This window comes from Symsagittifera roscoffensis, chromosome 7 (genome assembly GCF_963678635.1).
Source record: "Symsagittifera roscoffensis chromosome 7, txSymRosc1.1, whole genome shotgun sequence".
Taxonomy (NCBI): domain Eukaryota; kingdom Metazoa; phylum Xenacoelomorpha; order Acoela; family Convolutidae; genus Symsagittifera; species Symsagittifera roscoffensis.
The window spans coordinates 43,356,259-43,373,457 of record NC_087068.1 but is presented as its reverse complement, the minus strand read 5'-3'; the positions used below and the strand labels follow the sequence as shown (position 1 = coordinate 43,373,457).

General features: G+C 46.0%; 1 protein-coding gene across 3 annotated transcripts in view; it reads left to right on the top strand.

Annotated features, from left to right (window-relative positions):
* LOC134851006 (uncharacterized) overlaps positions 1-17,199 on the top strand; it is a 100,185-nt gene that overhangs the window by 30,000 nt on the left and 52,986 nt on the right. For 2 of the 3 annotated variants that reach the window (XM_063866880.1, XM_063866879.1), the window contains exons 2-3: positions 15,984-16,051; positions 16,126-17,151. In XM_063866880.1, coding sequence (XP_063722950.1) covers positions 16,012-16,051; positions 16,126-17,151 — 1,066 coding nt within the window. In that variant the 5' untranslated portion in view covers positions 15,984-16,011. The remainder of the gene's footprint in view (positions 1-15,983; positions 16,052-16,125; positions 17,152-17,199) is intronic. The other variant, XM_063866881.1, reaches the window with a different exon arrangement.

The window sequence follows — 17,199 nt, the reverse complement described above, 5'->3', positions numbered from 1 at the left end:
AACGATCAGCTGAGAAGTACGAAGAAGGAGTTAGACGATATGATGAAGACCATGCTGGCGATGGAGGAAGACCGGGACATGTGGAGAAAGTTGTTTGAAGACTGCAACAAAAAGCAGGGTCAAGAGATCGAACGCTTAAGGCAGGAATACAAAGAGCGATCGGAGCAGGTGGCGTTGACAACGGCCGTGGAGAAAGTGATACCTGCAAGGGATATTCCTTGTGGGCAGTCCCCGATGGAGCTCTTGACACCTCGAGAAATGAGTCAAACAACGGAGACACGGCTTCCAGCAGAGACGAACCGAGTAACAATCCCGGATCCTAGTGACACCTTGGGTGATCCCGTCGTAGAACAGACAGTGAGAAAACTGATAGAGACAGCTGGACGATTGGTCGCTAACAAGAATGCACCAGGTTCCGGGGTGACTGCACCCTATGGAACGATTGACGATACGGGCAGAGTACAACTCTCCCAGACAGTAATCAGACAAGGGATGAGTAACGTGACACCACTCATGGGGAACTCGAGAATCCCAGAGAGGAAAGTAAGGAAGATGCCAGCGAAGAAAGTGTCTCGTGTAATAGACGTGCAGAAGAATAATCGATTGAAGTATAATTTCACGGGAGTTCCGGAGACAGATCCGAGGGCCTGCTTCAATCGAGCTACCTGGAGCCCGGCTGTGAACCTGCAGCAACCACCACTCGGGACATCTCACCTGATATTGGGAGACAGCTTAGTCAGAGTGCTGTCGAATTTGAGGACCTCATGGGTCACCACGGTGATGGCCTTTGGAGGCGCGACGATTGCCCAATTATATCGCATGGTGGAGCTGATGAATCCAGGGAAGATACCCAATGTGATGATCTTAGTTGGGACGAATGATATCTCCAGAGGATCAGATGAGCAGGAAGCACTGTGGGAATCAATGATGGTGTGTTTGTTAACTACTCTCTGGCAGAAGTTTAGTTGCGCGGTACTGACCGTTTGCACAGTGCCAATGAACGCAAGAAGCCTGACAGCATCAGGAAGAAGGCACAACGAGGGAGTCATGAGGTGGAACAACATCTTGAGAAACCTAGCAAATCGAAATGCCGGAAGAATGATCCTCATGGACATTGAACATGAATTGAGAGCCATGGATCAAGCAAGACTGACCACAGATGGCCTCCACTTCGACAGTGTCGAAGGACAAGCTTGGTTGAATCGAGTCTTCCAAGAACGGTTGGATGAGCTGGAAGCAGAACTCTTTGACACAGGAGTGCTGAAGGAAGAGGGAACGGTGAGTGATACGGTGATCACCACCTTTGTGCCTCCTAACCTGGAAACACGCTTGGGTACGGTCCCAGCCGTCACAAATTACCGGCAACAAAGCTCCAGTGAACCAGGTCGAAGAACAGACGTACAGGATTGGTTGGGAGAAGCACCGATGAGGAGGACAATTCATCCTAGGAGAAGGATAGGACCTGTCAACCAACCAATCGAAGAAGTAGCAGGCACATCTAGATCGGACACTAGATCGGAGACGACGAGTACCAGTCGAGAGGAGAGACCGAGCAGAGGCTCATTGATGTGGTCGCGATCCATACCGTCTCCTTGGCATATATACAAAGACGAACTAATGAAGCTGGACCTACAGAGAGTGAGCTTCATCGAAGATGCAAGGAGGATGCTGAATGGAGCGACGCTATCCGTCAGCAGATTGTACTCGATAACCGGCGTAGACTGGTTGATAGCCGCTAGCATAAATTTCAGTTCCACGACGGCCTTGAGATTTGCCGACTTGGAGGTACTGCCCTCAAACAACACAATGGGACCTGTGAATGCAAGACCGTTGCAAGATGTGAGATTGAACCATGATGAGAGGAATCGTGAAGAAAGACCAGGAAGATTCCTGACGGCGAGAGCGCCGATTGGACAACACGTGAAGATATTTAGGCAATTGACGACACCACCTGGTCATGTGAAGGAGAGAGTGTACCCAAAACTAGTGAACCAAGATGGTGATGCCCAGAGATATGGCGGATTGACAGCGATAAAGAAAGATGAGACCATCTTCGCCGCCTACGACAAAGCAGAGATGAGAAAGGCCAAAATCATGGTAGTAGCGAATTCAGAGTTCGTGTACACCTCTAAGTCTTTGTTTTGGCCGGACGTCATAATGCTGGCCGCAGTTGACCTAGGCCGCAGTTGACCTATTGCAATCAGTGTCATTGGCTATAGGGGTACAAAGGCAGACAGAAATGAACCCGATAACGATTGTGTTTGCTGGCATCAATGACCATCTACACAGTAGAGGTTTTCTGAGCAGGCTCAGAGATCCTGCAACAGCAGAAAACGCAGTATGGCCAGCGATAAAAGACATCCTGGAGTCGATGGGTGAAGTGGTGGACGCGACGAAGGAGGGATCATTCAATAAAGTGACGTTGAGAGTAGTATTTCCGTTGTCTCCGGGATATGCACATCTCCCGGATGGACTGAAATTTGTGTATGCAATGGTAGCCTTACTTTCGGAGGGAAAATATGATGTGATCATATCAGCCCCGAATCGCATGATAGAAATGGAGAACCTGAGGCCACTTAAGGCTGAACTGCCTGCAGTATGGTCAGATATCTCAAACGCGATGAGAGGGTTCAAGGACCACGCGCTACACATGTTAGTGTTGGACGAAGTGCTGGGGTTGGAACTGTCCAACTTCAGTCGGCAACTCAAACTGAAACCAGGAATAGATGACGACCATCGAGTGATCACGGCAATGTCCAACGACTTGTGGTTCCGAGCAATGGAAGTGGCGAGTGAAGACACGAGAAGAAAGAATTCACTGGAGACGAGAGCTCATCTGGAAGCGATGGTGCTGAGAACCAAGCCGGAAGCAAACCAATGGCTACACCTGAATCCTAGAGTAGCGGCATTGGGTGCAGATGCTTTTCAGCAAGGCCCAGTAATGATCACTAAGATACACGCCTACTTGTTGAAGGAGGTGAACCTGGCGGAAAATGCCGGAGAAAAGACAGCTGAGTTCGTGAACAGAATGTGTCAGATTACTCTGGAAACCTTCTGGACCCAGGAAGTGAAGGGACAGGAGGGATTTGAAAGGACAGACAGCATGCTAGAAGGGTTGGGAGCGTCCTTCTTGGCAAAAGTTTACCCAAAAGTCTCGCACTATTTGATAAAGGAATTCCTCCAAGCAGTAGTGAAAGTATCGATAGTGGAATTAATAGCCTTGTTCGTGACGTTCGGAGCGGAGAGTTTCGTAAAAGGACCGGCGATACTGCTTACGGATGGAATACAGAACCTACGACTAGATGGACTTCTGACATTGATCGCAATAACCCACGGAAACTTGGGAGGACTGATGAAACTGGCACGTTGTCCAGAGCAGATGAAAGAGAGAGTGAGGAATCTGGATATGAAGAAATCCACGGACTCGTGGAACAAGATAAGAGACCTGAGACACACTCTTATCCAGTATCTCTTGCAGCAAAATCGCTTTGGAACCGGAGAAGACGAGACAATTGAAAGAGAGGAAGATGTTAGACGACATGTTGGAGGCATGCCGCTATTAACAGATTTGAGCTTAGCTATGAGAATCGAACCCTTGGCGCTGATCAGAGGAGTCACGGAGTTCGTGACAGTGATCTATGGACCAGCAGTCACCTTTGCGTTCCCTGACGTTAAAGTGGAAGCATATAGGAGGTCGGTGCTGCACCTGAACCTCATATCGGCAGTGGACGGTAGTACACTGAACTGGTGCGAGCAGCACGCATTGCGAGAGCTCATGAGTGAAGATCTGTTATTTGCAAAGATATCGGAGCCAGAGATGACAGTCATCAATTTTGACGATCACTTCTATGACCGCATGGGAGAAGTAGAAAGAGGGCACATCGAGGTGTTTCCAAAGCTTTGGAATCTGAGGCCCTATGACAAAACGAATGGTGAAATGACCAGAGTGCCTCGTCTCACAGCAGCCTATCACAAAGTGAGAGAAGAGACGAAGGACTGGGGCGATTACAAGAAGCTACCGGAGGCAATCCCTGAATTCCCTCTGATAAGAAGGATGCTGCTCGGAGCAGTCTCCGTAGTACAAACTCCTAGATTGAGAGCATTCGAAACCAATGAAAGGAGAGTAGGGAATTTCATGGGAACGATGGATCCATACTTCGTAGGGAGAAATGCCGCCGTGTTACAGTACACACGATTTGCATACACGGATCAAGCGACGAGAAGGCGAATAAGCAACGCCGCTACTCCCAAGCCTGGAAGATTTGATGAGGAATGGAAAGGACTAGGCTTAGCTCCGATGAGATTGAGAGGCAGGACAGAATTGCCTGAAGCCTCATTGATCCTGACCAGTGCGAGGAAGGAGATGAAAGTTGGAGGAGTATTGCAGACGAGAACTTTCCTAGCACCCTTCGGCTGCGAAGAAATCAAAGTGGTCCATGGAGAAGAGGAAGATAAATCGGCCGGTACATTGCTCATACCAAGATTCCATGAAGAAGCCGACAATGACGAACAAGGACCATCGAACTCGAATAAGGATAAGTCAGAAGGAGATGACGGACAGGGTGGAAGCCGTCAGACTGAAGAACCCATGCAACAAGATCAAGCTGGTGGGGAAGACGACAGGGCATCGACAGGAGGAACATCCAGCCTGGATTTTAACATCTTCAGTGATCTTGAAAACAATGCGGATACGTTGGAAGCAACTGAGCCAGCGGATGAAGGCACCTCGACACTGGAGCCTCCGTCAGCCTTTATGGAAATGAAACGGAATTTGCCGGAGAGCAGCTCTCCTGGCAATTCAAGAAAAAACGACCAGAGAATCCTCACGGAATCACCTCGGAGGAGAAGAATAGAGGCCTCAGCCAGAGTACCCTTCTTGGGAACGCTGCCCGAAGAAGAATGGGAAGTACATCACCGAGACCACGAGAGTAGGACGGGATGTAAGCTGGACAGAGTGGCGTTCATGGAAGAAGTCTGGACTGTGGTTCAGAGCTATGGGACCCAATCCATTCTCAAAACAGGTCTCAATCAACCCTTGATGAGAGAAGTACTTGACAAGCTTGATGAGTGTGAAGGAAGACCGAGTGAGTTATTGATCGACTCAGCTACTGACGAGAGTGAAGCGAATTCTCCCATCAAGATGACACCGCAGGACGATGGAGAGGTGGTGTACCTGTCAAGGACCAGGAGAGGAAAGTAAGGAAGATGCCAGCGAAGAAAGTGTCTCGTGTAATAGACGTGCAGAAGAATAATCGATTGAAGTATAATTTCACGGGAGTTCCGGAGACAGATCCGAGGGCCTGCTTCAATCGAGCTACCTGGAGCCCGGCTGTGAACCTGCAGCAACCACCACTCGGGACATCTCACCTGATATTGGGAGACAGCTTAGTCAGAGTGCTGTCGAATTTGAGGACCTCATGGGTCACCACGGTGATGGCCTTTGGAGGCGCGACGATTGCCCAATTATATCGCATGGTGGAGCTGATGAATCCAGGGAAGATACCCAATGTGATGATCTTAGTTGGGACGAATGATATCTCCAGAGGATCAGATGAGCAGGAAGCACTGTGGGAATCAATGATGGTGTGTTTGTTAACTACTCTCTGGCAGAAGTTTAGTTGCGCGGTACTGACCGTTTGCACAGTGCCAATGAACGCAAGAAGCCTGACAGCATCAGGAAGAAGGCACAACGAGGGAGTCATGAGGTGGAACAACATCTTGAGAAACCTAGCAAATCGAAATGCCGGAAGAATGATCCTCATGGACATTGAACATGAATTGAGAGCCATGGATCAAGCCAGACTGACCACAGATGGCATCCACTTCGACAGTGTCGAAGGACAAGCTTGGTTGAATCGAGTCTTCCAAGAACGGTTGGATGAGCTGGAAGCAGAACTCTTTGACACAGGAGTGCTGAAGGAAGAGGGAACGGTGAGTGATACGGTGATCACCACCTTTGTGCCTCCTAACCTGGAAACACGCTTGGGTACGGTCCCAGCCGTCACAAATTACCGGCAACAAAGCTCCAGTGAACCAGGTCGAAGAACAGACGTACAGGATTGGTTGGGAGAAGCACCGATGAGGAGGACAATTCATCCTAGGAGAAGGATAGGACCTGTCAACCAACCAATCGAAGAAGTAGCAGGCACATCTAGATCGGACACTAGATCGGAGACGACGAGTACCAGTCGAGAGGAGAGACCGAGCAGAGGCTCATTGATGTGGTCGCGATCCATACCGTCTCCTTGGCATATATACAAAGACGAACTAATGAAGCTGGACCTACAGAGAGTGAGCTTCATCGAAGATGCAAGGAGGATGCTGAATGGAGCGACGCTATCCGTCAGCAGATTGTACTCGATAACCGGCGTAGACTGGTTGATAGCCGCTAGCATAAATTTCAGTTCCACGACGGCCTTGAGATTTGCCGACTTGGAGGTACTGCCCTCAAACAACACAATGGGACCTGTGAATGCAAGACCGTTGCAAGATGTGAGATTGAACCATGATGAGAGGAATCGTGAAGAAAGACCAGGAAGATTCCTGACGGCGAGAGCGCCGATTGGACAACACGTGAAGATATTTAGGCAATTGACGTTACCACCTGGTCATGTGAAGGAGAGAGTGTACCCAAAACTAGTGAACCAAGATGGTGATGCCCAGAGATATGGCGGATTGACAGCGATAAAGAAAGATGAGACCATCTTCGCCGCCTACGACAAAGCAGAGATGAGAAAGGCCAAAATCATGGTAGTAGCGAATTCAGAGTTCGTGTACACCTCTAAGTCTTTGTTTTGGCCGGACGTCATAATGCTGGCCGCAGTTGACCTAGGCCGCAGTTGACCTATTGCAATCAGTGTCATTGGCTATAGGGGTACAAAGGCAGACAGAAATGAACCCGATAACGATTGTGTTTGCTGGCATCAATGACCATCTACACAGTAGAGGTTTTCTGAGCAGGCTCAGAGATCCTGCAACAGCAGAAAACGCAGTATGGCCAGCGATAAAAGACATCCTGGAGTCGATGGGTGAAGTGGTGGACGCGACGAAGGAGGGATCATTCAATAAAGTGACGTTGAGAGTAGTATTTCCGTTGTCTCCGGGATATGCACATCTCCCGGATGGACTGAAATTTGTGTATGCAATGGTAGCCTTACTTTCGGAGGGAAAATATGATGTGATCATATCAGCCCCGAATCGCATGATAGAAATGGAGAACCTGAGGCCACTTAAGGCTGAACTGCCTGCAGTATGGTCAGATATCTCAAACGCGATGAGAGGGTTCAAGGACCACGCGCTACACATGTTAGTGTTGGACGAAGTGCTGGGGTTGGAACTGTCCAACTTCAGTCGGCAACTCAAACTGAAACCAGGAATAGATGACGACCATCGAGTGATCACGGCAATGTCCAACGACTTGTGGTTCCGAGCAATGGAAGTGGCGAGTGAAGACACGAGAAGAAAGAATTCACTGGAGACGAGAGCTCATCTGGAAGCGATGGTGCTGAGAACCAAGCCGGAAGCAAACCAGTGGCTACACCTGAATCCTAGAGTAGCGGCATTGGGTGCAGATGCTTTTCAGCAAGGCCCAGTAATGATCACTAAGATACACGCCTACTTGTTGAAGGAGGTGAACCTGGCGGAAAATGCCGGAGAAAAGACAGCTGAGTTCGTGAACAGAATGTGTCAGATTACTCTGGAAACCTTCTGGACCCAGGAAGTGAAGGGACAGGAGGGATTTGAAAGGACAGACAGCATGCTAGAAGGGTTGGGAGCCGGATGGACCGCGTCCTTCTTGGCAAAAGTTTACCCAAAAGTCTCGCACTATTTGATAAAGGAATTCCTCCAAGCAGTAGTGAAAGTATCGATAGTGGAATTAATAGCCTTGTTCGTGACGTTCGGAGCGGAGAGTTTCGTAAAAGGACCGGCGATACTGCTTACGGATGGAATACAGAACCTACGACTAGATGGACTTCTGAGATTGATCGCAATAACCCACGGAAACTTGGGAGGACTGATGAAACTGGCACGTTGTCCAGAGCAGATGAAAGAGAGAGTGAGGAATCTGGATATGAAGAAATCCACGGACTCGTGGAACAAGATAAGAGACCTGAGACACACTCTTATCCAGTATCTCTTGCAGCAAAATCGCTTTGGAACCGGAGAAGACGAGACAATTGAAAGAGAGGAAGATGTTAGACGACATGTTGGAGGCATGCCGCTATTAACAGATTTGAGCTTAGCTATGAGAATCGAACCCTTGGCGCTGATCAGAGGAGTCACGGAGTTCGTGACAGTGATCTATGGACCAGCAGTCACCTTTGCGTTCCCTGACGTTAAAGTGGAAGCATATAGGAGGTCGGTGCTGCACCTGAACCTCATATCGGCAGTGGACGGTAGTACACTGAACTGGTGCGAGCAGCACGCATTGCGAGAGCTCATGAGTGAAGATCTGTTATTTGCAAAGATATCGGAGCCAGAGATGACAGTCATCAATTTTGACGATCACTTCTATGACCGCATGGGAGAAGTAGAAAGAGGGCACATCGAGGTGTTTCCAAAGCTTTGGAATCTGAGGCCCTATGACAAAACGAATGGTGAAATGACCAGAGTGCCTCGTCTCACAGCAGCCTATCACAAAGTGAGAGAAGAGACGAAGGACTGGGGCGATTACAAGAAGCTACCGGAGGCAATCCCTGAATTCCCTCTGATAAGAAGGATGCTGCTCGGAGCAGTCTCCGTAGTACAAACTCCTAGATTGAGAGCATTCGAAACCAATGAAAGGAGAGTAGGGAATTTCATGGGAACGATGGATCCATACTTCGTAGGGAGAAATGCCGCCGTGTTACAGTACACACGATTTGCATACACGGATCAAGCGACGAGAAGGCGAATAAGCAACGCCGCTACTCCCAAGCCTGGAAGATTTGATGAGGAATGGAAAGGACTAGGCTTAGCTCCGATGAGATTGAGAGGCAGGACAGAATTGCCTGAAGCCTCATTGATCCTGACCAGTGCGAGGAAGGAGATGAAAGTTGGAGGAGTATTGCAGACGAGAACTTTCCTAGCACCCTTCGGCTGCGAAGAAATCAAAGTGGTCCATGGAGAAGAGGAAGATAAATCGGCCGGTACATTGCTCATACCAAGATTCCATGAAGAAGCCGACAATGACGAACAAGGACCATCGAACTCGAATAAGGATAAGTCAGAAGGAGATGACGGACAGGGTGGAAGCCGTCAGACTGAAGAACCCATGCAACAAGATCAAGCTGGTGGGGAAGACGACAGGGCATCGACAGGAGGAACATCCAGCCTGGATTTTAACATCTTCAGTGATCTTGAAAACAATGCGGATACGTTGGAAGCAACTGAGCCAGCGGATGAAGGCACCTCGACACTGGAGCCTCCGTCAGCCTTTATGGAAATGAAACGGAATTTGCCGGAGAGCAGCTCTCCTGGCAATTCAAGAAAAAACGACCAGAGAATCCTCACGGAATCACCTCGGAGGAGAAGAATAGAGGCCTCAGCCAGAGTACCCTTCTTGGGAACGCTGCCCGAAGAAGAATGGGAAGTACATCACCGAGACCACGAGAGTAGGACGGGATGTAAGCTGGACAGAGTGGCGTTCATGGAAGAAGTCTGGACTGTGGTTCAGAGCTATGGGACCCAATCCATTCTCAAAACAGGTCTCAATCAACCCTTGATGAGAGAAGTACTTGACAAGCTTGATGAGTGTGAAGGAAGACCGAGTGAGTTATTGATCGACTCAGCTACTGACGAGAGTGAAGCGAATTCTCCCATCAAGATGACACCGCAGGACGATGGAGAGGTGGTGTACCTGTCAAGGACCTGGAGAGGAACGATGCGATCGAAAATGGTGATTGATAAAATCAATGCGATGAAAATGAAGTTAGGCAGCAGAGTGATGCCGAGGAGAATTGGAAAGACAAAAGTGGATTCAGAAATATCGAGGAAAGCTGGTAACTCAGCAAAAAGGAAGCGAGTCGAAGAAGTCATGGATTTGGGGCAATGTGATTATCAATTGTCTGGCACAGATAGAATATTAACCGATATAGCGATGGTGCCACCCATTCTCATGGCGGGGATAAAGTCAACCGGTTATAAATCCAAAAGGAGTGACCGCACTCTGGTTGGAGCAACGTTAGAAATGGAAATACTCAGCCAATGTGGAGAGAGCAAAATGAGGGACTTCAAGCCATCTCCCATGAATCATGGAAAGGGAAGTGTTGCAGGACAACTAACACCAGTGGAATACAACAGACTAACAGTGTCCGAGACAGTGTCGATAGATGAACCCACCGGTGGATACATGGAGATGTTGGAATACCGAAACTCGGCTAGAGGGTATGTAATGGCCCTGGAAGACGAGAAAGCCATGGAGGGTTATCTGGAAACAATGTTGCAAGGCACCACCCTCAAGCAGAAGGCGTATGGAACTTTGGCGTCGTCTGACGTAGAGGCGGAACGATCGAGCAGTTGGTGAGCCTTCCATGGAAAGCAGTAGTGTTGAGGTATTTCGAGGAAGAAATGAGGACTACGCCAAGAATACATGCTCTCGTGGCAGTACCTTACGTAAGGACAGAGTTACAACTCAGGTTCGCCTGGTGTATGATGGGACTGACTCGCGAAGAATATGATTCAGAAGAAAGAAAGAGATCAAAAGAAGGAAAGGTTTTCCTTATGACGAATCTGAGGGATCTGATAGTCCAGGAGGGAGCAGCAGTAGCGTGTGCGAAGCGGAGAGACGCTCTCTGTTTCATTCGATTCCTGATAGAGCAGATTTCAGTACCTGCATTAAACACTTGTGTTAAAATGTTGAGGGAAGGCGATGAGCGAACGAAAGCCTTGTTCTTGCTAGCACTGCTGGACATGCAGCAAAGTAAACCGATGAGGGTGAACATGAAAGAACCTGAAGAATTGGAACCGATGAAAAAGATAGATGAGATCAGAAGATTCTCAAACAAGGAGCTGAGACTCACTAAAGAATCTATGGGAGCATTGCCGAAGTCCAGTGAATACTGTGGACCGATCAAGAAGAAGTCATATAGCTATGTATCTGGGATCTTAGGGATAGCGTACAATCCTTTCCTGAGTGAAGACATACATGATTGCTTCTTTGATTATGAGCAGGCGGTGTTACTAAGATTCTGGACGTCCAGAATTGTAACGATTAAAAGCGTCAACAATTCACAGGCCAAATTGGGACTGGTCTTGGAAGAAGAGGTGACTGCACCTTCAGTACCAAAATCCGACAAGAGAGTGGAGTTTGGGTTGGGATTCTCAGATGAATTACTGAGAACGAGCTTGATGGCAGTGTGGGAATTGATGAGACCATCATGGTGTCCTAGTCCCAACGCTGACTCAATATTACGGGCGACACAAGACGTACAGAGGGAACTAAATGCAGACTGTAACCTGCGTGACCTCAACATCATATATAATGTGATGATAACAGCCTCTAAGAGCAACGGAGAAGATAAAGTGGAGTTGCCTGGCTGGGTACCAGAAGACTGGGTCAAACCTGGTAGCTGTCTGGCGGGAGTCTGTGGACTAGAGGGTCACGTTTGTGGAAGTCTAGACTGTGTGAAAACCCTGGAGAAACAACACAAGCAGTTGACAGTATTGTTTGGAAATGTAGTGATGAAAGCAAGAACGGAAACGGAACTGATAGCAGATTGCCATGGAGGAACCGATGTGAATCTAGTGACAGCACTAGGATTCTACAGCATGTTTGGTTCTTTAGAGTCACTATTGAATCTAGAACAGAAACATGAGATGGTCACAGCCATCAGCGTAGAAGTATTCCCAGGAGTTCTGCAGACTGAGCAGAAGTATATAGGAAAATGGAGGGAAGCAATCGAAACAGAGATGAACATCAGACACAGCGAAACTTATTGTAGACCATCAGGAGCACGATATTTGGTGGGCTCAACGTTGGCTCCAATGTGCAAGAGCAGATATCCTGTACATTTCGTAGCTGTGGACGTAAAGAGTACAAGAACGATTGTGGATCAAGCCTTCTCAGTGCCGAAGTGTGTGAGATTAGCGAGGATGTCTGAAAAGTCTTACGAGTTACTATGTAAGATGTTCTCAGCAATTCCAGAGAGAACCAAAGAAGAGTTGGAGTCAATACTAGGAAAGAAGTTCATGAGATATGTGAGCGGGAACTTCAGTGACTTCGAAAAACAGAAACAGGGAGGATCAACTGTCACAGATTACAATGCAGTAGATGAGAATGATGAAATCCACCGAGTGATGATGGAAGTGGAACCATTGCTGGAAGCTTCGGGAAAACGTAATTGGAGGAGCATCATGTTGACGCATGATGAGTTTCCTTGCCACTGCTTGCTGCAGACCTGGTGGTATCCCAAGCGTAGTAATCTGATGTTGATCTGGGACTCTGGAGAGCTGCTCTCCATGGGTTTACCAGATTCATCACAGCCCGTAACAATAGTGATAGTGGGAGTTATGATGGCGATACGATGGCTGGAAGCTCATGTGAGAGAAAATAATAGACAGGAGGCACCGACGAGAGAACAATTACGGAAATTAGATTGTCTAAAAGATTTAGATCTTTTTGAGACAATGTGCAAAGTTCTAAACATTCCGATGGAAGTGAAGAAGATATGGGCAAGAAAACCATTGATGCCATGGTTCAGAGCTAACATGACTGCATGGTTGTACGAGTATGCGAAAAAGCATATGTCGAAGCATGGCAGAGTATACAGTGAATATCAGCTGGACATTGGGGCAGGAGCTTTCAAGCGAGCTTTCGTGACCCATCGGAATGCAGTGACCACCGCTGTGAAAAGAATTTCCAGGACGAGCGAGCGTAGTGGAAATGAGAAGGCAGAGATGCTGAAAGAAGATTTGGAGAGAAACGTGACGTTGTGTCTCCACAACAGCTTCTGTAGAAACAGAGAATCAAACGTGGATCCCCTACCTTGCTGTAAACAGAGGGTGGAAGAGCAGAAGTGTTGGAGGACGGCTTCCAACAGCGTCAGGATAGTCAATGACGTGCTACAAGACACGGAAACCGAAAGTGCGGAGTCAGTGTCACAGGAGGAGGAAATGGAGCATTGACGAATGGTCGAGAAAACAAGAGGCAGCAAGAAAGAAAATTAGAAGAATTTAGAAGTTTTAGAACTTCTAAACGACGAAAAAAGAAGAGAACAAAGGGATGATGAAGAAATGTTAAAACTCAGAATTGTTTTATGTGTGTGAAAAACTCAAGTGAGAAACCAAGCAACCAAGTTGTAATTGAAAACTGAAACATTTAGTTGAGTTTTGAAATTGTTGCATTTATAAATTTGCATTTTTATTTTAGTTGAAGTGGCTTTAGAGACACTCACTTATTATTTATTTAGAAAGACTTGAGGGAAGAGTATATTTAAATATTCCAGCCTGCATGATTGTTTTTAATCACTTAGGAAGATTGATCACTTTGTGGTGACGTGGAAGGCTTGAGTAATCTCCTGAAGAGGGAGGTTGTTGCATTGTTCTTTCTAACCACAAAGTTTCTTAGTTTTAATATTCAGGACAATAAACAAGCAAGATTTCCGAAGGGAAGGAGCGTAGTAGGATAATTTTAGCTTGTTGGTTGGCAGGACTGTCCTGCAAGCCAACACCTTTTAAATATAAGAGAAGAAGTTTTAATCGGGACATTGACACTGGAAGTCAGGAAAAATGTTTTATCTTAAGTCATATCCTCAGAGTGCAGGTTAATGAGAGAATTTGAAGGCTATAGTGATGTAGTATGATGCCATTTATATTCTGCAGTGAGTCGATGTGACGTAGATAAAAGTAATTTCGTGCATTTTGTAAATTCTGTTCGATGACACTGTAACCATTTAGAACATTGCGCGATTCAATGAGGACATTGACCGGATTGTCCGGGGAGTATGTGACATTCGACCAGAATGTGAAAAATGCAATCTCTGCAGAATTCGGAATTTTAGCAGTAAGCCTTCCGGATTGGTGGATTTTATGAACTAAGGGCGTTATTGGAACGTTTAGCCAAACGGTGAAGGCTGGAATATTCTAGTATTTTAAAATTTCAAAAATTCGAATGATGACGTCACATTTCTGAGAAATGCTGAAACGGCCATTTTTAACAAAAACGAGTGAAAAAACAGAACAACAACATTAGTTGCGCTGACGAGAACAACTTTATCGAAATTGAAGAAGTCGAAATTGAAGAAAAACAGCAGCAGATTGCAGAGAACGTTCCGAGTTGCAACTATTGTGCTGCTACAATAGTTGCAAGGCCGTTGCGAACAACGGTGAAGGGTAAGAAACCAGCCTTCCGTGTTGTCGTGAAATCGAACTTAAGGAGCTTGATTCACCGGATTCAAGAATCCGGAAGGGTCTCGGGACGGAAAACTTTTATTGACTCATATGAACTTTTAGCATCCTGTCATGTCCTGACTTGAATTTAATTGATATTTGGATTAGTTTTGACAAGGATGAGGTGCTAAGAGTTGGGGGGGAAAGGGTTGATCCATCTTCGATGGAGATGATGATTTTTATCTACTGAACAAAAACAATAGTAATATAATAAGTAGTAGCCCTGTTTTTAGGAGTGACCTCGTGGTCTGGGGATACTGAGACCCAGCCATGAGCTCACTATTTTTGCATGTAATTCAGTTAATTTGAGCGTTCTGGTTGAAGCTGGAGAACAGTAACGTTTTTGTCGACCCGATGTTAGAAAAGACCACCGAAAAGTACTGGCTTGGTAGAGACGGTGAAAAACATGCAAAGCTCTGTTTAGACGCTAGCCAGTCGTCTTAAGACTTAGTTTTGTTATCCGTCGATATGTATCTTCCGGGCGAATGTTACATAAACCGTACAAACGGGCGGGTTGCCCCCCTGTTGATCTCATCTTAGAATATAACTGATCACTTATCTCGTCTCTTTTGTTCATGGCTAGTAATTCTTTGTTAAGTTCTTTCTCAATTTTCAGTATCACCTCATCAGTGGTTGCATCTTTTTTCACAAACTGAGCAGATTGCAACAAGGATTCCAGCTTTGATTCATATGTTTGTTTCCTCATTATGCAAAAACCCACCCCCTTGAAGCTTGAAGCTTGGGGACTAAAGGCTTTGGCTAAACAATACATCATATCTACTGAACGACGCATAGTGCGAATGATGCGTGGAGTCTCTCTAGTGGATCGTGTACCAACCGAGCAACTTTTTGGTCGTTTGGATAGCCCTGCCCTGTTCTCAGTGTGGACACTGCAGACCTTTTTCCTCTGGCTTTCGACCAGACAAAGGAAGGAAACAGACGCAAAGAAAAGCCAAGATAAGCGGAGTGGAAAGCTTGATGAAAACACGCCGGCTCAGGAAAGAAGGCACCATCAAATGGGTCTCGTGGCGCTCGCAGTTCAAGCGCGACTCGCCGACCCAGTAGATTGGGAAAAGATGGAAGGAAATGACGATGATACATATTCTATTATTCTTATTACTTATTTATTATTTAATAAAAAGGGGAAAGTAACAGCATGATATATATTTTTGTGCGTTTGAAGATATTTTCAACTATCTTTTTGAGTGTTTTTTTATTTCAAATTATAATTGATATACGCTTCATATTAAATCTTGATTTTTATTAATAGAATTATTATTATTTTTTCGAAAAGCTGCCTGTTGATTTATTCTGGTCCCAGCGAAAGAAAAATAAAAGAAGACAAGTTATATGGCACTGATCTGATAAAATTGAAATTGTGCACGGAGATCATGTTTTGTTAATGCCGAATTGGTGCTCTGACCATTTTGGTTCACGAGTGTATTGCAGCATGCGAAAACTCTCAATCTAATATACCTAAAAAGTTACTAAAAAGCTTTTTTGATCAATTCAATTGCTCAAGGTGTCAGCAATTCGGATTCAACTAATGACCAATGATGAAGAAATAAATCAAGTATTTTTTATTAAAAATAATCGATTATCTGTTTTTCAGATGTTTTGATGTAACAATTGGTATCAGCAAAAATGCTTGCCCTGTCAAGCATTTTCCTTCTCCTGGTTATCGGTACGTTTTTTCGATCATTGCATCATTGTAATTTGAATATATTTTTTGTTTACTATTCATTTTTCTTCTATCAGGTTTTTCTCGTGGAACCAACTATGATGTGATTTTTACGGACTTCAAACCATCAAGTAGTTTATGTCACGCAGAACAATCAAATACGGATCTCAAGCCAGAAGGCAGCCGTTCCAGGCGGCAAGCGAACGAGTCGTCAATTGCGAATGATAGCTCAATTGTAAATGCTGTAGAGAATAACATCACCGCTACAAAAACTACTGTGCCTCCGCCGACCACTACGAATTTGAAATTCGAAACTCCAACAACACTAAAGCCAATAACTACTCGGGCTCAAGTGACTACGAAGGTGCCTGTAGCCAATGGATCTACCGCTACTGCCTCTAAAATTGCGCAAACACCCGGTAACATAGAAAGCATGACGACTATTGGTGTTATTCCCGCTTTTGAAAATAGCACTAATAATTTATCTGCACCCTATGCGTTAACCCCTAGCCTGTCTTCCACTTCAACCACTCCTTTTCCCAGTAAAGCTTTTTCCCCTGCCGGCGAACCGTATAGTTTATATACGAACTCATCGCCAGAACCTATCAGTATCGTCAGTATACTAGATGTAACGACATCGAGCGCCAAATCTTCGACTGAAGCTGCTAGCCCCCGCAATACCGAGCCATCATTTGTGACTTCGTCTGACAAGCCTGATTTGAATAGCAAGCAGATTGAAGCTATAACAGATAATATATCAGTTGCTTCCACCACCCCCGCTTCTATTATTTCTTCTAATAACACCCCCATTTCATCCACTGACTCAAACTCACCTCCTGTCTCTCCTTTTGTGTCTACTTCTGTCCTAAATGTTTCTTCCTCGCTTGACCGCTCCAGTAGTAATACAAGCATGCATGATGCACTTAGTAGCACTGTAGCCTATAATGAACCAAATGATAACTTACCTTCAGTTTCATCTTTAGCACCGATAAATAAGAATTCAACGTTGCCACCGACTACAAACGCTACTACACTTGCGCCAGCTACAGAGTTTACACCATATCATTGCACTCTTAATGGCAGTTCGCCTGAAATCGACACAGGTAAGAAAATATTTTGAAAAAATGCTCAGCAGTTTTTCCAGAATGACA